Raw genomic sequence first — 21587 nt, 5'->3', positions numbered from 1 at the left:
AATTGGTCTCGCTGCCTCACGACAAGTTAACAAATCTTCGAAATTACAGAGCGGCCTGTACACACTAGCCACGAAACGATCCGTGATTGATGGTAGTGAAATCTAAATACTCCGCACTCCAAAGCGGAAGTACTGATAAGTTGTTGTTAATAGTAGAGCAAATCGGCGTATGATCCACTTTTTCCTTGCTTATTCATCGGGCACTTTCCCTACAACTTCACTTCCACTGGCGTGCAACCTCGTTAGGCACGCGCATTCACGCCCAAGCTTTGCGCGCAGAGGTACTCACATCAATCGCTAGGCTCGTGCAGCGCAAAGTGCAACATCTTCACTACCCGAATAATGGTTTAGACAAATCTCACGCAATCAATATCCGGGCTCGCGCTAGGGGACGCCGCTTTCACGATGCCCGAAGATCAGGATTTCTCCTCGTTCGACGAGGACAAGTGGAAGGCGCAAGAATCTGCGGATCAGCGCGAGATTGCGCGCCTTCTGGAGCAGAGTCAGGATGGCTCTAGTGGCGGCTTGAAGCTCGACGATAACCCCTTTGACCAAACGAACAAGGCCGACGACGCAGAGGACTACGAAGACATCAGTGACGACGATCTGCCTGATGAAGAGCCTGCAGCCGGTGGATCGCTCGAGATTCCATCACTTACCGATGATGGCGGCACTAGCAACGATGCCGATGACCTGTTTGGCGAAGGGCCATCATCACCTACCGATCCTATTGGAGACCATCCGTCCCCTGCACCACGCGTGCGCGATGCCGAGATTGGTGAAGAAACCCAACAAACCGACACCGGATTGAGCTTTTCTGGAATGAACTTCGACCCTGATCCGCATATGTATGGCGCTGCCAATCAAGATCCGGATATTCCTGCGCCAGCCGAAACCGTCGAGGATTTGCTAAAGGAGATGTGGCCGGCATATAAGAAGGGGCGCATTCTTATCTGGAGCGAACTATTGCCGCCCAAAAGAGCCACATGGAAGGGGAAGAAGCCGGTTAAGAAGCCGAAGCACCTTGTTACGAGCAAGCTGAGCCTCGACCTTGCTCCAGATGAAGAGAAGCAGTTTCGTATCCCAGGACCAGCAGCAACAGGCTCTCTCAAGCAGCGGCTTATCGCATTCAATTCTAGGCGTCTAGTACTCTGCGATAATGATTCTGCAGAAAACGAAGATGAGATAGTTCAGTTTGATATCGATCGAGAATCCGACGGTGAGCCTGTGATGGGCTACACTATGCGCGACATTGAACTTGCTTGTCAAGATTGGGGCAATGATATCGAGACCTTTCAAGAACAATTTCAAACGCGCCTGGCCGCCGAATTAAAGGAAAGCAATCAGTCAAAGTTCACGAATGCAGATCAAGACGACGAATGGGACGCTGAATTCTTACAAGATTTCGGAGAAGACACAAAGAGCCGACCAAAGAAACGTAAATTCGTTGCGTCTGGCCTTCCCGAGATACCTCGATACACTGCACCATCCTTTGACAACTTTGAAGAAGCAACAAAACGCGGTGCGAAGCGAGTTCACTTGGATATAAGCGATCCCCACCTCTTGATTGAATCAGATTCGCAAACCAACGCTAAGCGTTCTCGTCAAGATGATAAAAACAAACAGACTGGCGCGGGCCGTTTGGGGCGCACCATGGCGCAGCGATTTAACTTATCCAACGACGAGGCGTATGACTTGCTCAAGGAGAACCACCAGAGTAAAGTCCGTGCTACTCTCGGCAACATCTCGGTGGAACACAGTATGCCAGCGATCAAGTTGACCTGGCCTTACTACAAGGTTCGGCTACCGGGTACAACTGACGAGTACCACCGTCCTCGTTTCCGTTACAAGAAATTCTCGCATCATAGCATCAAATTTGACAAACCCCAACACCAGAAGCGTAAGATGATGAAGGGCAAGGCTCATGAAGTCTTCCTCAAGTCAAAGGATTTGACTCTGGGTGACAACTCTACTGCCGTTCTTTTCGAATACTGCGAGCCGAGGCCACGCGTTTTGAACAACTTTGGAATGGGCACCAAACTTATCAACTATTACCGTCGCAAGGATGAAAAAGATGAAGAACAGCTACCCAAATTGGAGCTCGGTGAATATCGTACGCTACTACCGGAGGATCGTTCCCCATTCTCGCTTTTCGGCACCGTGGATGCGGGCGAGACCGTGCCTACACTACACAACGAAATGTACCGCGCTCCAGTCTTCAAACACACACCAAGAGCAAACGACTTTTTGGTTGTCCGCAACACAACAGGTGTCGAGGGCTCACGGTGGTATCTGCACAAGATTGACCATATTCATGTGGTGGGACAGGCGTTCCCGTCGGTTGAAGTTCCCGGACCCCATAGTAGAAAGGTCACGAATGCTTCCAAGAACCGTATGAAGATGCTTGCTTTTCGCATGATACGGCACAGTCGAACGGATAATTGCCAATTGTCCGAAATGACTCGGCACATTGCAGATTCGACTGATACGCAGAACCGACAAAAGCTCAAAGAGTTTCTCCAGTATGACAGAGAAAGTGGAGAGAAGGGCATGTGGCGCCTACGGCCAGGTGAGGTGCTTCCAGACGAAAATGCTGTCCGTGCCATGATCAAGCCAGAAGACGTCAGCCTACTCGATGCCATGCAGCTCGGTATCAAGGAACTGGAGGATGCTGGCTACGACCCTCGAAATGCCACTATTGAAGACGAAACTCAGGCCGCTGAGGACGGCGAGGAAGATGATGGGGAGGACGACAATAGCAAGATTACTAAAGGCGCTGCTAAAAAAGCACAAGAGAAGCAAGAGGAAACCCTCGCCGACAAGATGGCCCCGTGGAAGACGACTAAAGCATTTATTGATGCTTGCGCCCAGAAAGCAATGCTCCAGCTTCATGGCGAGGGCGACCCAACTGGTCATGGGTTGGGGTTCAGTTTCATCCGCACGTCTATGAAGGGTGGCTATATCGAAGCTGTTCAGGGACCTCTCGCTACCTCCGCAGACGCTATTGAACGCGAAAAGCGAGCCAATGGTGGGCATGCATACAACGTGAAGAAGCAGCAAGCCATGTACGAGGAAGGTATTCGTGAAATCTGGGAGAAGCAAAAGGCAACATTGACAGATGGAACCGCACACGACGACAATGACGTTCAACCGCAGGAAGACGAAGACGATCGATTTAATGTTCAAGCGGCAGCGACACCGGCGCACTTCGACGACGGAACTAGCCAGATTAGTGGTTTGACTTCATCCAGTCGTCACCAAAAGCGGGCGATTCGAATCAAGCGCGACTACCGATTACCGGACGGGTCCATCCAGACACGATCAGAAGTGGTGCACGACCCGGTCGTCATCTCTCAGTACATGAAACGACGTACAGAGGCGGAGTTGGAGATGAAAGAGTACGTGAACCCCCGACTACGGAGTCTTGGGCTCAGCCGGCGACAATGGCGGCGGCTGACGCCAACGGCCCAACTATTGCTTCGCAACACCATATATCTCAAACGTCTCACAAGCTTGGCAAGGTCCGATTATGGACCCGGTGCTATGGCAAATAAGAAAGACTTAATAGGCCTCGAGTTTAGAGCCCCTGCTTACACATATCTACGTATAGCATCTACAGCGTGCGTCCAACGGGCAATGCCGACCATGACCGTCTTGCAGGCATTAGGTATGTTGTTTGTGGTATCAAGGAAGGGGGCTGTGACTAACACTGATCGGTGTAGAATCAAGAAGGAGCTCGAACGACTGGAGAAGAACAAGGCTCGACGACAAGCTCGAGAGCAGCAAAAAGAGCTGCACCAGAAAGCAGCTGCTGGCGACGCAGGGTCACCTTCAACCGGTGGAGATAAGATTCCTACCGGCACTTCTCGAAAGTGTGCCAATTGTGGCCAGGTTGGACACATCAAAACCAACAAAAAGTATGAACCCTATTTCCCCACCCCCACGCCCGTCTTTTGATTGGTGGGCGGCTGCCAAAAAGCCACCAAAAATAGCAGGAGATAAGGGTCAAACGACCGACAGGAAACTCAGTCTCCCAAAGCAGCTCCAAAAGTCTAACTTGCAGGCGTGGGGCCGACGCAAACAACGCGCAAAGCAGTTGGTAAATGAGGAGAAGAAAAGGCAAAGAGAAGAGAGAGACCAGGCGCGCGAGGCGCGCAAAGCCGAGAAAGAGGCGCAAAGAGAACAGCTACGGGAGCAAGCAGCCCGAGCTCGTAAGGCGGCCCAAGCAGAGAAAGAGGCTGCCAAGCTAGCACGGGAGCGAGACAAGGCCAAAGCTTTTCTCTCTCTGCAGCGACTCGAAGCCAAGTTCCGAGCGAGATTTGTGTCTTGACGCGCCGCGCCTACAGTTTACGTGACGCTTGCTGCTTTGGGAGTCACTGCTAGCTCAAGCTCATTACTGACTCCAGCAATCTGCTTTTGCCCATGATTTTGTCAAGCTAGTTGGCTCATGAAGAATATTTGCTAACATATACCTCTCCAAGGTTATGTCCCTTGCTCAACGGTACGATGAAGGCCGATGCTGCGGCGGAGCACGGCGGTTTCGGTAGTTACAATGCTGGCAGCGCAGGTTCGCCATCCTGAAAACCCGATGAGGCTTGAAGGCACAATACGTGCGGAGGAGTAGCGCGTATGTGAAATGTTTGAACCGGTGTATAATTTTTTATTTTCATTTTTATGTCGTCAGTCGAGTTGGGAGGTATGGTGTCTGGCGTTTACAAGGAGAGTACTGATTAAGCTGCGACAAGCTTAGCTACCAGTATGTTTTTGTTAGTTTCTTTGCTCAGCGAGAATGGATTTTACTTTGGGCAGTTTCGAATGAATGCCACAAAAATAGCCAGGTGGATTGGGCATTGATGCAAAAAGCGGAGTGGAAAGCTAATAGTATTGACCTTGCATCGAGAGGAGAGGGAGCATCTACTTAGAACAAACAATCTTGACGTCTTAGGGTGGCCAGGGTCTCGGCGTAGCAAATGAGATGAAGAAACAGAAGACAAGAATAGAACGCGGACTGCATTTATGCCTTGCCATGTTTGATGCGAGCGACTAGCGCGAATATATTATGCATCGTTTTAGCGGGGGCTTGACATGATGCGGTCTTGAGGAATTATTCATCTCTTGTTTTAACGTTTGAAGGCGATGCTGACAGTGAGGGGTCTACAGGGGCTATGCAGTATCTTCTAGTAGTATGAGAGCCACGCGTCCAGCGGGATGCCAAGAGGTCGATCCAACACGTAGAGACCATGAGGTTTAGGTCGAGGTGAGAAGAGCTTTTCGTGGTTGTGGGCTCGTGGATGATGATGCTCCGCCCCGACCCGCGGTGGTTGTTTTGTGTGTCGTGTCTCTATTTTTAGAACCCTGCGCCGCCACTCGCTCGTCGCATGCATGCGCGCCGGGTATCGTGCCCCGGGAACTCTAAAAAAGCTGGGGGGGTTTGGTCAGTTCATACACGCCCTGGGGGCACATTGCAAAGGGACAATAATAGGGATTCGCAGACTGTTGCTGCTGCATGTGAGGTCAGGCTTGCTCTTTTGGGATGACAATGAAGGAATGGATTGTGATGGTGATGGTACGTGATGAGAAATGAAATAGGATGGGATGACTGGACAGGGTTACCAGCACCGGCGCTTCGAGAACAAATCAAGAAGCCAGGGCGTGACAGATGTCTAAACATTATGCAGAAGGTTTCAATGTGTCACTATCACTGGTGTCTTGTTTCTTGGGCCAAACGAGAGGATAGTATTTTGGATATAGGGTAATCCGTACGCGTCGTCTCGAGGCGAGACCAATCTCTGTCTCTTTCTGCTTCTCGACTCCCTCTCGTTCTCCTGCATGCCCTGTGCTCGTGATATGAGACGTTGCCTGCGTCTCCTCTACGCACAACGTAGCAACTACAAGGCACGAAGCGGTCTCTTTTCCGTCGAATGTGTTGCTTCTCCTGTCGCCTGGAGTTTGCTGCGACGACAAAACGAATCGGCGACCCCTGGTGCGGGGCGGACGTCCCTGCTCAGTGCTAACAAGCCCCTCCCCCGTCCCCTGGGCAAGGCGTGTTTCTATTGTTAGAAAAGCCAAGAGAGAAGAGCAAGACGGCACCAACAAGTCAAGTCGACCGATGGTTGCTCCATCTGTTCACAGACGGAAGGGAGAGGGAGAGGGGAAGCCAACAAAGCAAGCAACATGTGACGCTGTCAGGGCTCACACATCGGGGGGGCGACGAACCTGCTCCGCTTGGTACGACTAGTCACTGATGCGAAAAGGGCTTTCGAGTGTCTGCGACGGAAAAGTACTGAGTAGTCGCAGGGAAGAAGGCAAGACAGTACCGAACTGACTGATGCAAGACAGCCCAAGATTACTCGCAGACAGGCGGAATTAACGAACGGCTATCTGCAGTATGATGACCCGATAGTACCTCATTCTAGCCCTTGATGTTTATCATGCCTTGATTCCCTTGCATGGTCTACTATGCGTAATAAATATAGAATGGCGTGTATTTCTTGCATCTCTGCTTCGCCTCATCCATTGCATTGTACCCACCACCCCCAGCCGTGATCTTTAACGCGGGCGCTGCTCCGGGCTAACAATGGCGGAGCTGGAATGTGATATCGGGCGGCAATCGTGGGCAAGGGAATGCAAAAGAGGCATGGAGTGTGTCGGCGAGGCAGAGGAATTATTGCTTTCTCCGAAACTTTGAGATGAAACCCCCTTGGCAAGTCACTCTCGCTCTCTCTCTCTTCTCTCTGTCCCTCTGTCGGCGGGACCAATGATAAGAAAGGATGGGCGCGGGAGAGCAAGCAACGTTCAAGAAACCTGGGACCGAAATCAAAGCCCTCCCCTCCCTCCCTTGCATTTGCTGCCCGTTTACCCCCCCATGTGGTTCTTAATCTTGCCTCGTGCCGCACGGCTAGTGCGACATGCCAATTGGAACTCTGCTCATCTATACTTGGACTGTACTCCGTAATTGGGGCACCTACCTCGTCCTAATAAGTGAAGGAGAGATGACAAGATGCGGGCAGCCGGACAGAGAGAGGGGGGCGCATTGTGTCTCGGATAACTGCGTGTTGGACAGAAAAGATGCCAAAAAGAAGAAGAAAAAAGCAAAGCAAAGCAAAGCAAAGTAAGGAAAAAAAAAAAAAAGCTCGAACCATGCAACAACAACAAGGTTGCGTATGAGAAACAAAAGAGCAGGGGTCTGAGGGCAACCCCCGGGGTTATTCACATCGTCGGCCAGTGATTCGGATGGCCTCGGCTGAGGACTGAGGTGCTTGCTGGCTGGACATGAGGCCTCGAAATGTCAAGAAATTCACACCAACAAGGTGACTCGCCGTCGCTGCTTGTGGTGAGGTAGTAAGCTTTTTGAAACAATATTTTTGTCTAGGTTGACTCGCAAAGGCATAGTTTGAGCTCCATCATCCTTTTGTTTCTAGTTCCATTGGGGAGGGAGGGTTCACGAGAGTCTACTCCGTACGGAGTAATAATACACTTATTCGGTGGGTGCTACTGGTAGGATGGCGATGGCCTAGTATCGAGGAGATGGTGTCGTCGTGGAACAAGACGGACGGCGTTGTTGTGAAGCGCACAAGAGAATGCATGCCCTACTTACACCGTGCCCTTATTAATTGGTGAGCGGTAATTCATCCACAAAACAGAACGCGAGAGTTTTCTTTGTTTCTTTCTCTCCACCTCTTTTTTCCCTACTTACTTGCTAGGTCAGCGACTGGCCGTAGATCAATAAAGCTAGCAACGGACTAGTCAGTTTACATGACTATTTCGTCCGAGTTAAAAGCCCCGTGAGAGGCGCTTGGGTTTCCTTTCGCTCGCGTCAGTCTCTCTCTCCACGGCGACATTACTTCACGGGCAGACGTGGGTTAGGTAGGCTCTGTGCTTGGGGCTAGCAAGTGGCTTATTATTATTATCATCCGCAGCTGAGCCACTTCGGGAACCAGACAAGGCTGGCTCTACCTTTCTTTTTTTTTTTCATTAATTTTTTTTGGGGATCGTACCCTAGCGATACGGAGTATTGGCCCTTGGTAATTAAGCTATTGGCCTGGTCTGCAGGACCGCGCGTCATGAACCCAGCGTGAGGTGGCTGAGAGGCAGAGAGTCGTAGGGGGCCGGCCGGCGGGGAACGAGCCCTTTTGCAACGAGGATTGTGTCACGATGGCATGATGCCGCGCGAGAACGTTTCGTGAAAATGCGTCGAGATCAGGTTGAGCAAAAGGGAGAGGGAGAGAGAGAGAGAGAGAGAGAGAGAGAGACGGAAATGATTTGGGGGGCTGTCAAAGAGCAAAGGTCAGCAGATGAAGGCGAGAGCGATGGCTACGTACTTTGTGATCAACGGGCTTTGACCTGACACTTGACCAGTAATTTGATGATTGATCCTCCACTTTATTCAAGAAATTATGCTCCTTTTCAGGTGGCCACCGTCTTGGGCGCATACGGGAAGCTGTGAATGGCCCCGTCGCGTGAGCGTATTGATACTGGAGATTACAAACAGGGCCCGGGAGAGCCCAAACAGGCAGGCCAACGTTTTCCATCGCTCGCCCTCGCCCGTTCCCTTGTGGGAAAGCCTGGTAAGTAGGAAAAGCGGTTGGGCGGGGATCACGCTATAGCCCCATCCATCAGCTGCTGAGTTCTCCGTTGCAGCATCTTCGGCCAAACAAGGGCTGGCTGCCTGCATGCGACGAGAGCGTTTGGCCTTGCTAGGCTTGCGCATGTCTCAGACGACAAAGGAGGGTGTGGGGAGTCGCTACCGGGAGAGAGGAAGGGAGGGAGGGAGGAGCGGGACGGCCTGACGCGAGCAACAAGAGTTGCATGCCAGCGAGGAAAAGACGGACTGTGATGATGATGGGGTGAAAAAGAAAGAGAAGAAAAGCTTCATTTCTGTGTCCGTCTTTATTATTATTTTATTTTACAAAGAATGGTTTGGTGGTATGCTGGGCGACACGAGCGTAGTCTGGTAAGTATGTGTAATGTAACGCAAGGCGATGCGGCCATGCAGCAAAGCGAGTGCATGAGGAGTTGTTTCTACACAGCCAGATTGACCTGAGTTACCGTGTTTGAAACATGCAAGGGTCTCTTTTTCTCTCTTTTTCTCTCTCTCCTCCCTCTCTCTTATCTTCCGCCCTGTTGTTCTCCCCCCTCTTCTCGCGCGTTGTGGCTGAAGGGAACTGCGGCTCGCTGGCCACGGCGCTTGCTGGGGCCGTCCAGTTGGTCCGCTGGGCCTTGTAGCGGGGAAGAACCCTTGTAAGAAGCCCACTGCAATGCCACCCACTGTTGGTGGCGTCTTTTTTTTTGGGGGGGGGGGGGGGGGGGGGGGATGAAAAGGATTGGTGACGATGCGAGGGACAAGAAGAAGAAGAAGAAGAAGAAGAAGAAGAAAGAAGAAAGAAGAAGAAAAAAAAAAGAAGAAGAGAAAGGAGGTAATAACCGCGCAAGTATTCGAGGTAGTTACTGGTATCTGTGGGAAAATGTTGGGTGAATACTCGGCGGCGCGCGTCACGGTGCAAGTCATGTATGGACAAATTAATTTTGGTCGGTAGGGGAAACTGTAAGTAGCAGCCAACATGGCATGACATATAGTTGGCCCCCCTTTTTATTTTTCTCTTCTTTTTATTTTATCCCATTTTATTCTTGTTTTCGTTAGTACGGAGGAGAGCATGTCTCTATTTCAATGGACATCCCTCCGAAAATTTCTCCGAATTGTTTCTATTTGATTTTTATTTTCTACTGAGACGATTATGCCGTGTTGAGGTTTATTACGCATTGAGAGATGGTACCAGCGTTGGAGCCAATTGTTACTTAGGTAGGTGGTAAATACCTAGGGGGTACCAAGGTAAATACCTGTAATAAGCACTGGTGCACTGCACTGCTGATGTCAGGAACTTATACTTAGGCAGGTACTCTACCTTCTTGCGTAGCACCCTGCTAAGTAAAACTCAGTGCCTCTTTCGGTACCAGTACTTACGTAGTATAAGAAACGCAATGGCATCACTGCCAGTTCCATCTAAGTTCTACTAACTTACCCGTCTAATTCGTCTGGCCAGCCTGTTCGCTTGTCAACAAAACCGTCCATTGCTCTACTATGTAAGTACTTACCTACTTAACCTAGGTACTCGGTGCTACGTACTCAGTACACTGATCGTTGGTACTTAGCACACTTATACCCCTGCAAGGGGACCCCCTTCCCATAATCCCATAGTCCCATAATCCCATAATCCCATAACTAACAAGACACAAGACTGAAAAAGCCAGGTGCCACCCCCCCGGTTTACTAGGCGACTAGCAGCCTTCTCCAAGACTACTCCGTACCAGTGCGGAGAGTACGGAGTGCTGCAGCACCTTGTCACGGCTTGTTACCCTCTTGCCTCCTACTCACTACTAAACCTTGCCTGCCAGCCTGCTTGCCTGCCAACCTGCCTGCTATCTGCTTTGCCCTGCCATCCTGCCAACTGCTAACCCAAGTACTAGTAGTAAACCCCCCCCATTTCCCACCCACCACCCCCATCCTGCTTGTTCTTTTTTTTTTAACCTCCTCCCATGAACTGAACACGATCAAGGTCTATTATTAGAACCCTCCAACGCCAGATCCAGCCCCATCATCCTGCACGACCACAGCAAGCTTCCTATTCGGCCAACTGCGATAGCTTCGTCCGTTTGCTCGCTTGCTCGCTTTGCCTGCCGTCGTCCCGTCTTTTCTCGCCCTTCGCAGCGTCCTCGCCTTTGCGCCGTCGCCTTTGCTTGTTTGCGCCGCGCCGCGCGCCCGCCGACGAGGCCCGCCCCCCTCCTTTCGCCGTTACATGTCCTTCTCCTCCTCCGTCTTCATCGCACCTCTACCGCGTCTCTTGCCGCTGCCACTCCTCCACGACAGCGCTCGCTCCCGCTGCCCTCACATCACCGCTGGCCTCACCTCCAAAACCCCAGGGCTTCGCCGCCAGCCTTGCGACTGCCCGTAGGCCCACTCCTTGTGCACCCGTTTGCCTCCCTCGGTCGGCCAGATACAAACCGCCCTCCTCCTCAACCCGCCCACCGCTCTGCTGCGACTTGTTCGATTCGTCATTGCTGCGCCTGCGCCGCACACAATCCGCCAACTGCTGCACCCGGGCTTTTCGCGCCTTGACCTCGCCTGCAATCGACCTGCTCCGCGCCAACCCCCATCTCCGTTGCGACACGGCCGACAATACACATATACTCGGCGCCTGGCCCTGCTCTCTCCGAGTCTCTACCGCCTTCACACTCCCAACTGCTGCTTTACATAAGCTTCCGTCATCATGGGTCGCAGAAAAATCGAAATCAAGGCCATCAAGGATGATCGCAACCGCTCAGTGTATGTATTGCTGCCAGCATCTTACCTCCACCTGTCCAAATCCCCCTCAACCCCGTTCTCTGACCAACATGCTTTACCTCTAGTACATTTCTGAAGCGCAAAGGCGGCCTCTTCAAAAAGGCTCACGAGCTCTCTGTCCTTTGCTCTGTCGACGTCGCCGTCTTCATCTTCGGCAATAATAAGAAGCTCTACGAGTACTCTTCTGCCGACATGCATGATCTAATTACCCGCCACCAATATGTGAGTTCGCCTCCCTACCCGTCTTCTTTTCTTCACCCTTGCGCATACCACTGACCACTTTTCAGCATGGTGGTGCCAACGAACATAAAGGCCCGAACGATTTTGCCGGCGGAGACGACGGAGACGACGACGAAGACGGCGATGCGACTCCTCCGCGAGGCCACGAAGAGGCACAGATGATGCCTCCACAGTATCACCCTCAGCATGGCCACTTCCCGCCGCAAATCCGTCACCACACTCCTACAGCGTCTCCGCCTGTTCCCAATGGCGCTCATTTTCCCGGTCATCACGCTCACCATCTGCCTCCCCGCGGCCACTCACCGCACCCGCCTATGGGACGCCCTGATTCTAGAAATGATGGCCGCCGTATGGCCTCGGGCATGGTCCCCCCACCGCCGCCTGGCACGCATCCTGGCATTACATACATGCCTGCGCCTCCCATTTACAACGGTCCTACCGCTCCTTCACAACCCATGATGCACCCGCACGGTGCCCAGTACTATCCTCCACAGCCGCAGCATCCACATCAACCACCGCCGCCTCAAGCCTTCGCTGACGATCGTCGCCCGCCTCAACAACACCCCCAGCAGCCTCAAACTGGATTCACGCCTCAACAGCCTCAACAGCCTCAGCAGACGCAACCGACATACCCATCTCAGCCGCCGCCACCTCAATCCATGCCTATGCCTCCACGTCCAGATCTCCAACAGCCTTCAGCCATGCCGCATCCTCCACCGCCAGATCGTCGCCCCATCGATCCTCAACCACCACCTCCGAGAGAGACGGCCCCCGAAGTGGACGCCCGACACCCGCCTTTGCTCAACACGGATTCTGCCATTAAAAAGCTTCCTCAACGGAGATCGCACAGCATCTTTACGCCTGTAGAAGAGAACCGATCAATCTTGGGCCAGCACTCCAAATTGTTCAGCACTGAAGAATCCACCATCAAGGAAGAACCTGCTAGTCGCTCTCAATCGGTTGATGGTGGCGCTTCCATACGGGCGTCACCCCCACTGCCACGCTCGCATAGCTCCATGGACAAGTCGCGGAATATTTCCCTACCGGACGTGGCCTTTGCGCCGCCATCCCGCACGAATAGCCTGACGGGAGGCCCGTTGTCTGCCAGACCCCGCGGCCCCAAGCTCACTGTGCAGATCCCGGATGGAGGGTCTGAGCAGAGTGGAAGTGCCGTTACTGCAGAGTCTAGCTCGCCGCGCAATCCCACAGACACCCCAACGCACACGCAAAGGCGCCACGGATCTATTGTCTTACCGCCGCCATCTCCATCCGCTTCTGCCTTATTGTCCGCAGGGGCCACCGGGCCGCCGAATCCGTTTGCGAGACCACCGGTCAACCCCCAAGGAATAGGCAACAGCGCTCCCAACAAGAATGAGACACCACAGTCTGCGCTGCCATCGAGGTACCTCAACGGTGAATTCCTGCCCAGCCCAAGCAGCTTCTATCCAGAGTGGAATTACAAGGCGAGCGACAGCAACACGCTACCCAGCCCGCTCAATTTTTCGACGCCTGTGGTGGGTTCCGGTCCTAGCTTCTTGACTCAGGATCAGAGCCAAACGGCAGTGTCTTCGGCGTCGACGGCAGCATCGTCTTCCCTTCCCGCGACAGCTGGCGCGCCTGACAGCCTCAAGTCTCGGGAAGCAATGAAGCGAAAAAGTGAAGGCTCTGCAACATCGAGCACGAGCAGTCAGGGGCCCACAACAGAACTCAAACGAGTCAAGGTCGAATAAAGGCCGATGATGGAGTCACTTTCATCGCATATTCCTTGCTTTGATGTGACCGAAGCGCGTTCGCTGGGAAGTCGCACTTGGTCTGGTTGTTCTGCTCGAAACAGAGATCATTTGCTTTCTGAATCCTTTGCTTTTCTTCGTGTTTTAATTGCAGCATTTTTACTGATACCCGCACCGTTTGGATGACGCTTATGTACGTGCTGTGGACGAAGTCCGCTCGAGAAATGCTGACGATCTCCTTCTCCATGTTCATATACATCTTGGTATGCTATCATATCATACGGATTGGTTTATTTTGCAATCCTCCTTTGATACTTTTCTTGTTTATCTTCTTTTGGTTTATGTCATTGGAAAAGTCGTCGATTTTTTTTACTGTCCTGCCCTGCTTACCATTTTCCATTAAAAATGCTCCTGTCTTTCTTCTTCCGTCTATCGTTTCCCCCCCCACCCCTTCCCTTTTTTTTTTGGCCCGACGCTAGTTTCTCTTTTCTTCGATTTTGCTCCTTGGAGGGCTCTATTGCATGTATGTGGCAGAAATAGATGGGTAAGCGGGCAGAGAGGGGTGCAGGCGACTTGGTATACGCCAATGTAGGAGAAGATAAAAACGCTGTGTTGTATAGCTAGATGGGGATTATCCCGGAACTGTATAATGAACAGAAGAGGCATTTCATATCGTATCACCGTGTCTACAGTTGTGCAGACGCTTTGGGGCAGCAGAGAGCAATATTCCAGAAAGTTTGAATTCAATAAAGAGAAAAATCCTGTATGCGAAGACCTAGAGTCTTTGAAAAGCGAAAGTAAAAGACGAATAAAGTGAACCCAGCCAACGCCTTCGATAATTGATAGAGAGAAAAAATGCACATGCTCCGTTGTCCTCGTATACCCAACTCGGCGCTTGTTGACCGCCCTTTACCCTTCCTTTTCCAATCCGAAAAAAATGCAAATATTGTTCAACCTTGATATATGCTAATGTACGAGTCAAAGGGTCAATGAGAAACAAGACAGGGAAAGCGCGCCTCGTTCAAGCATTGCCCGTGCCATAGTTACGATTATTGCTGCTGCTGGCAGTGTTGCGGGCGTCCTCCCAGCTCGCGGCAAAGCGTCGGCCCGTGGCCGCCAGCAGGCTCTCCTCCTCATCTTCCTCGGCGTCCTCGTCCAGCTCGGCGAGGTTGACGCGGGGCGTGCGGAAGATGGCGGTGACGAGCACGACCAAGAAGATGGCGAGGAAGGCAAACTGGCCCCAGAAAGCGATGATGCCGAAGAACGGCCAGGTGATGGTGATGCGGTTGAGAAAAGTTGACATGACTGACGGCGTGCAGGCGCGAGCGGCAAAGGGGAACTCGCGCGACTGGGCGCAAGGGAGCACCTTATCCGGGTTGGCGCGGCAGTCGGGCGCCTGACCGGGGCGAGCAGGCTCGAGGCTGCAGAAAGTTTGGGTGCCGAACGTAGCATACTGGGGGGCGATGAACATGGCGACGGCGTAGTTGACGGCCAGGGTGATGAGCCCGAGCATGACAGTGGCGATGAGGAGAGCCTGCGGCGCGGTGCGGCCACGCCGGATCTGGAAGATGCGGATCCAAAGGAAGCGGATGCCGACAGTGGCGATGCCCGAGATGGAGCTGCTGAAGAGGTGCAGAACAAGCAGGGCCATGAGAACATAGTCGATGGGGAATACGCGCGCCGTCTGGACAAAGATCCAGTTGATGGGCTGGAAGACGCGAATGTGGCCGAGAATGTAGCCGCAGCGTTGCTTACACACCGAGTGGGTAGCTTTGTCGATGCCGGTGATGAGCATTGAGACGGCGACGAGGATGGAGAGGATAAGGAGCACAATGCCGCCAATCATTTTGACAGGGCGGAAAAAAGCGCAGACCTGGAGCCAGGCGTGGTAGAGACGGCTGTGACCTTCACCTTGAGCCTCGGCGGCGAGGCGCTCGCGGCGGACGAGGGTCTGCTCCTCACGGACGAGGGCGTCCAGCTCACGACGGTCCTTGCGTGTCATGCTGCCGTCCTCGCGGCCGGCGTAGCGCATCTCCAGCTGACGCCGGCGCTCACGGTTCTGCTCGAGCTGCGAGGCGGTCGTGGCGGAGAGCTGAGGCGCGGAGATACTGGGCGCTGACTTGATGAAGGAGATTGGCATGAGGGCGAGGCCGGTGCTGGTGTAGACGACATAGAGAAGCGTGCCAAGGGTGACGAGCAGGCCCAGGGCAAAGGTCAGGGCCTTTTCGCCGTTGCTCTGCGCAACGAGCTGCCTGTAGTAGGACCCGAGACTGCTCCAACCATCGCCTTGGTCACCGCGGCCGGCCGCGGGCACGAAGAAGCCGATCAAAAAGAGGGCAATGACGAGAGCGACGAAGAAGAGTGTATACTTGGCCGCAGCCCAGAGGCGTGAGCGCCATGTGCGGCCCTCTTCCTCGAACTCAATCTCATCGTACTCCTCATACCAGAAGTAAGCGAACGGGATGAGGAGCAGGCACAGGAGCGCATCGAAGCTGTAGAGAGTGTAGTAGATGACCTTGAGCGACAGAAGAATGTCGGCAATGCGCTCAGGCGTGGCCCAGTGCTTCTTGACGCCGAGACTGACGGATCCCGTGGCGGACACGAGAGCGATATCGACGGGGAGCAGAAGCACCGTGGCGAGCAGCGCCGTCAGGCTGACAATGGCGACGAAGCTGACGACGGCGGAGCGCTCGCGCGGTGTCTGCCAGGTAAAGGTAGTGATGACGGCGGCGATGAGGCAGAAGGCTATAGCGCAGGCGTAGGCAACCCAGATCAGGCTGGTCTGAATCAGACCTGCGTCCGCCAGCATGATGACGTCGACGCTGTTGGAAGCTGGGGTTTATGTATGGGGGTGTGTGTGTCTTTGATTCAGTGATTGAGTTTGACGGACGCTGTATACTGCTCAAGGCCTGTCGATGCTGGACAGGGTGAGTGTCTGTCGGCGAGTTGGGTAGTGGTGATGATGGCGATAAAAAGTCGCGGATGTTTCGTGACGCAATTAAACGAACGGTCGAAGATTGAAGCTTGCATAAGTGCATAAGGCAGCTGTTGTGCAACTGCACGCCAATTGGTGCTCGCCTGCTTGGGATACAGGTAGGCACCTACTGGTAAGTAGAAACATTCGTGGCACTGTCTTAGGCTACCCCAGAGTGCCACAGCAACGCTAGTCGAGTGCCAGTGCCAGCGACTTGATGCCCTGTAATTCAGCTGTCTCAAGTCGCTGGGCGGATCAACCCACTGCCGTCCCGAAAAGCTTCAGCCTCAGTTCAGCCATATTCCAGCCACACACCACCGTTAGCTGCAGACCGGTACGTGACTAGGTACTCTTTTGTGCTTTTACTACGAACATCCATCGCAAACTCGCAAACCAGCGACAAGGCCGTTACCACACACCCCAATTCGACTCGCAGGTCGGCGAGCGAGAATGACCTTGCCGCAATGCAGGTCTATACGGAGCTTGTGGCGCCCTCGGCCGTCACCCATTCCCTGAGCCTGCCCTTGACATCGTCTTCGGCGAACAACCTCGTTGTCGCAAAGGGATCTCTCCTTCAAATCTTCGAGACGCGCACCATCGCCGCCGAGCTCGACCCGCAACAGCAGCCCGAGCAACCACCCACCAAGAGCGAGGCCGACTATGACGTCCGCGGCCACGACGAAGACGGCCTCGAGGCGTCTCTTTTTGGCGGCGGCGAGACGCTACTGCTGCGCGACCGCGCTCAGCACACCAAGCTCGTCCTCGTCGCTGAGATTACCGTCGCCGGTACTGTCATCGGCCTCGCCCGAATCAAGCTGCCAAACACCGCCTCGGGCGGCGAAGCCCTCCTGCTCGCTTACCGCGGCGCCAAGATGTGCTTGACTGAGTGGAACCCGCAAAAAGCAGCCCTCGACACCGTCTCGATACACTATTACGAAAAAGACGAGCTTCAGGGCGCGCCCTGGGAGCTTCCCTTTGGCGAGTATGTCAATTACCTGGAAGCCGACCCCGCTAGTCGTTGTGCGGCCTTCAAATTTGGCAGTCGCAACTTGGCCATCCTGCCATTTCGTCAAGCAGAGGAAGATCTCGAGATGGAAGACTGGGATGAAGCGCTGGACGGACCCAAGCCTGCCAAGGAAGCTTCTCTCGCGACCAACGGCGACGGTCATGGAACCGAGTCACAACACTCGCCCTCTTTTGTATTGCGACTCCCTCTGCTCGACCCTACGCTTCTGCATCCGGTCCATCTCGCGTTCCTCCATCAGTACCGAGAGCCGACGTTTGGTATTCTCTCTTCTGCACAGTCTACTTCCATTGCTCTCGGGTTTAAAGACCACATGACATACAAAGTATTCACCTTGGATCTAAAACAGCGTGCGTCCACTACGATTCTCTCCGTCACAGGTCTACCCCAAGACCTGAACCGCGTCATTCCACTACCTGACCCTGTTGGTGGCGCTCTTCTCGTCGGCGAAAATGAACTCATTCACATCGACCAATCTGGTAAAGCCAATGGCGTTGCGGTGAACCCCATGGCACGACAAATGACGTCTTTCAGTCTGAGCGACCAATCTGAGCTCAACTATCGCCTGGAAGGATGCGCAATCGAACCTATATCTATGGAGACAGGCGAGCTCCTGATAGTCCTCAATGATGCCTCGTTGGCAATTATTTCATTCAAAATTGACGGACGTACAGTGTCTGGGATTAGTCTAGCCCCTATTTCACCTGAAAACGGTGGTAGCATCCTCAAGAGTCGAGTATCTTGCATTTCTCGGATTGGAAAGTCATCCATGTTTATCGGAAGCGAGAGCGGTGATTCTGTTGTTATCGGCTGGTCGAGGAAGCAAAGTCAAGAGAAGCGTAAGAAGTCGAGAGCCCTGGACGCCGACTTGGCCCTTGATGTGGAAGACATTGATCTTGACGATGATTTTGACGAAGATGATGATCTGTACGGCACAGAATCTGCGGCCGCGAAGCCATCCCAAGCTGCCAACGGAGCGACAAAGGGCGGTGAGCTATTCTTTCGTTTACAAGATTCTCTGCTATGTCTGGCGCCGATCCACGATGTTGCCCCAGGCAAAGCAGTTTTCCCTCCAGACAGCGAAGAGGCAGTTTTGCGAGACGGCGTCACGTCAGAACTGCAGCTTGCTTGCGCCGTCGGCCGAGGAAAGGCTGGCGCAATCGCTATTCTAAACCGTGAGATACAGCCCAAGGTCATTGGACGGTTCGAGTTTCCGGAAGCTCGAGGCTTCTGGACCATGTGTGTCAAGAAACCAGTACCAAAAGCACTCGGCTCTAATGCCGTCATAAGCAGCGAATATGACAACATTGAGCTGTACGACCGGTTCATGATCGTTGCCAAGGTTGATCTAGATGGCTACGAAACGTCAGACGTTTATGCTCTGACGGAAGCTGGCTTTGAAAGCTTAAAGGATACGGAATTCGAACCTGCGGCAGGCTTTACCGTCATGGCGGGTACCATGGGGAAGCAAATGAGAATTGTTCAAGTATTAAAATCCGAAGTCCGATGCTATGACGGGGATCTTGGGCTGAGCCAGATTCTGCCGATGATGGATGAGGAAACAGGAGCTGAGCCACGAGTGGTTAGTGCAAGCATCGTCGACCCATATTTGATGATTATCCGAGACGACAACAGCGTATTTATTGCCAAGATTGGCAGCAATGACGAGCTGGAAGAAGTTGAGAGGGACAAGGGCCCCCTTTCCTCGATAAAATGGCAAACAGGTTGCCTGTACGCTGATCATGAGGGAATATTTCAACCGAAACAGCTCGAGGAGGGAAATAATAGCCCCAAAACCATGATGTTTCTGATGAATACAGGCGGTGCTTTGCACATATATGATTTGGACAAACTCTCAGAGCCAGTCTATGTTGCAGAAGGCTTAACCTCGATACCACCTTTTCTTTCGGCGAATTTCACTGGCCGCAAGGCAGCCGCAAAAGAAACACTAACTGAAATCCTCGTCGCTGATCTCGGCGATGTAGTCGCTAAAACCCCATATCTCATCCTTCGCCACAGCACCAACGACCTCACTTTATACGAGCCTGTGCGCTATCACGAATCAGCTAGCAGCTTGGCACCGCTGTCGGACACACTATTCTTCAAGAAATCGGCAAACTCCACTATAGCAAAAAGCGCACCTATATCAGACAAGGAAGAGGATGATACACAACATAGACGCTTCGTTCCGCTGCAGCCCTGCGGCAATGTCGGCGGCTATAGCACAGTGTTCCTATCTGGTGACTCGCCCAGTTTTATTCTCAAATCGGCGAAGAGTATCCCTCGTATCGTTGGCCTGCAAGGCCAAGGAGTCCAAGGCATGAGCACTTTCCACACAGAGGGCTGCGACCGGGGTTTCATTTACGCCGACACCAAGGGTATTGCCAGAGTCAGTCAGCTGCCAACGGATACAAATTATGCTGAGCTGGGCATCTCAGTCAAGAAGATTCCGCTGGGTTGCGACGTCAACAGAGTGTCATTCCACTCGCACACGGCAACATATATCGCAGCCTGCTCAACGCGGGAGCCCTTTGAGCTGCCCAAGGACGATGACTACCACAAGGAATGGGCTAAAGAGACCGTCTCTTTTGCGCCGACGATGCCGCGAGGTATTCTGAAGCTCATCAGCCCTGCAGCGTGGACAGTCATTCATAGCCTAGATCTTGAATCATGCGAAACCATTGAGAGCATGATGGCACTTCATCTTGAGATATCCGAGGAAACCAAGGAGCGACGTATGGTTGTCGCCGTTGGCAGTGCGATATGCAAGGGAGAAGATTTGCCGACGCGGGGCCGGGTCCAAGTGTTTGATATTGTGACCGTCATTCCCGAACCCGGCCGGCCGGAGACGAACAAGAGGCTGAAGCTCCAAGCAAAGGAAGAATTACCACGCGGCGGCGTTACATCGCTGTCCGAAATCGGCACCTCTGGATTGCTGCTCATTGCGCAGGGCCAAAAATGCATGGTTCGTGGCCTGCGCGAGGACGGCGGACTTTTGCCGGTCGCTTTCTTGGATATGAACTGCCACATTCTTGGTGTTCGTGAGTTGCGCGGTACTGGCTTGTGCCTCATGGCCGACGCCTTCAAGGGCATGTGGTTTGCGGGCTACACCGAGGAGCCGTACACTTTCAAGGTGCTCGGAAAGAGCGGCGGGCAAATCCCCATGTTGGTGGCCGACTTTTTGCCGGATGGCGAGGATCTGTCCATGATTGGAGTGGATGCAGATGGTGACTTGCATGTCTTTGAGTTTAACCCTGATCGTGTGTACTGCCCGTTGTACTCGACCAACCGTTTGTTTACTAACAATGCGTGCTTCAGATCCCAAGTCTCTTCAGGGCCACCTCCTGCTGCACCGGACGACATTCTCGCTGTCACCCAACGAGCCGACGACGACGGTGCTCCTGGAGCGCACCGTTCCCGCGTCGCAGCCGCAGCCGCAGGGCACCACGGGCGCGGAGACGCCGCACACGCTGCTGCTGAGCTGCCCGACGGGCCAGCTGGCGGCGCTCACGCCGCTGAGCGAGTCGGCGTACCGGCGGCTGCTGTCGCTGACGAACCAGCTGATGCCCGCGGTGGTGCCGCACGGCGGGCTGCACCCCAAGGCGCACCGCCTCCCCGAGGGCCGCGGCGCGCAGAGCCACTCGCGCGCCGTGGGCGTGGAGACGGCGGCGTCGGGCCGCATGATTGTGGACGGCGCGGTGCTGGCGCGCTGGACCGAGATGGGCGCCGCCAAGAGGGCGGAGATGGCGGCAAAGAGCGGCTACGACGACATGGACGAGATGAGGGACGAGCTGGAAGGCGTGCTTGGGTGGTCGGGCATGGCATACTTTTAAAGGGAAGAGGAATTTGCATTGTATAAAAAAAAGAAGAGGAGAAAAAGCTGTAGATTAGTACGAAAAGCCTTTTCTTGGTGAAACCGAGGCAGGCATGTACTTGATGGACAAGAAAAGTGATGCTCTCTCTGCATTGTAGAGTATTTGGCCAGCATTCGCTCTTCTTTTCGTGGTGAACGAAAGTAATCTATGATGCAGTAAAGACAATATAACTCGCGACTTGTGTGTGAGAGGGAGCCATTTTTTTATATTTTGTTTCTATATATTTGATTGTAACAGAAAAGTGATCCGCCCCTGCGACTTTGATGCTTCAAGTCGCGTAGCCCGTCAAGTAAAACGCCATGTGTCTCTGTATACCATCCAAATCCTGTTGCAAAGCGTTTTATATCTGACCTTGTTGCCCATGAACCCAGAAAAAGAAAAGGGAAAAGAAAGCTGATTGCCTGGC

At 53.3% G+C, this 21587-nt stretch overlaps 4 protein-coding genes across 4 annotated transcripts; 3 read left to right on the top strand and 1 right to left on the bottom strand.

Annotated features, from left to right (window-relative positions):
* Positions 1-405: 405 nt before the first annotated feature.
* V2A60_003124 (histone acetyltransferase) lies at positions 406-3957 on the top strand (the record flags this gene model as incomplete). Its single annotated transcript, XM_083254465.1, has 3 exons — positions 406-3398; positions 3611-3667; positions 3723-3957. The coding sequence occupies 3 exons, from the start codon at positions 406-408 to the stop codon at positions 3955-3957; spliced, it is 3285 nt and encodes a 1094-aa protein (XP_083110591.1).
* Positions 3958-11264: 7307 nt separating this feature from the next.
* On the top strand, positions 11265-13308 carry V2A60_003123 (MEF2 family transcription factor; the record flags this gene model as incomplete). Its single annotated transcript, XM_083254464.1, has 3 exons — positions 11265-11320; positions 11404-11560; positions 11626-13308. The coding sequence occupies 3 exons, from the start codon at positions 11265-11267 to the stop codon at positions 13306-13308; spliced, it is 1896 nt and encodes a 631-aa protein (XP_083110590.1).
* A 1021-nt stretch (positions 13309-14329) lies between these two features.
* Positions 14330-16117, bottom strand: V2A60_003122 (uncharacterized protein; the record flags this gene model as incomplete). Its single annotated transcript, XM_083254463.1, has 1 exon — positions 14330-16117. The coding sequence occupies one exon, from the start codon at positions 16115-16117 to the stop codon at positions 14330-14332; it is 1788 nt and encodes a 595-aa protein (XP_083110589.1).
* A 629-nt stretch (positions 16118-16746) lies between these two features.
* V2A60_003121 (cleavage/polyadenylation factor CFT1) lies at positions 16747-21139 on the top strand (the record flags this gene model as incomplete). Its single annotated transcript, XM_083254462.1, has 2 exons — positions 16747-20566; positions 20625-21139. The coding sequence occupies 2 exons, from the start codon at positions 16747-16749 to the stop codon at positions 21137-21139; spliced, it is 4335 nt and encodes a 1444-aa protein (XP_083110588.1).
* Between the last annotated feature and the right edge of the window lie 448 nt (positions 21140-21587).

Source organism: Cordyceps javanica, chromosome 2, assembly GCF_051103115.1.
Source record: "Cordyceps javanica chromosome 2, complete sequence".
Lineage (NCBI taxonomy): Eukaryota > Fungi > Ascomycota > Sordariomycetes > Hypocreales > Cordycipitaceae > Cordyceps > Cordyceps javanica.
This window is presented reverse-complemented; position numbering and strand designations above follow the sequence as displayed.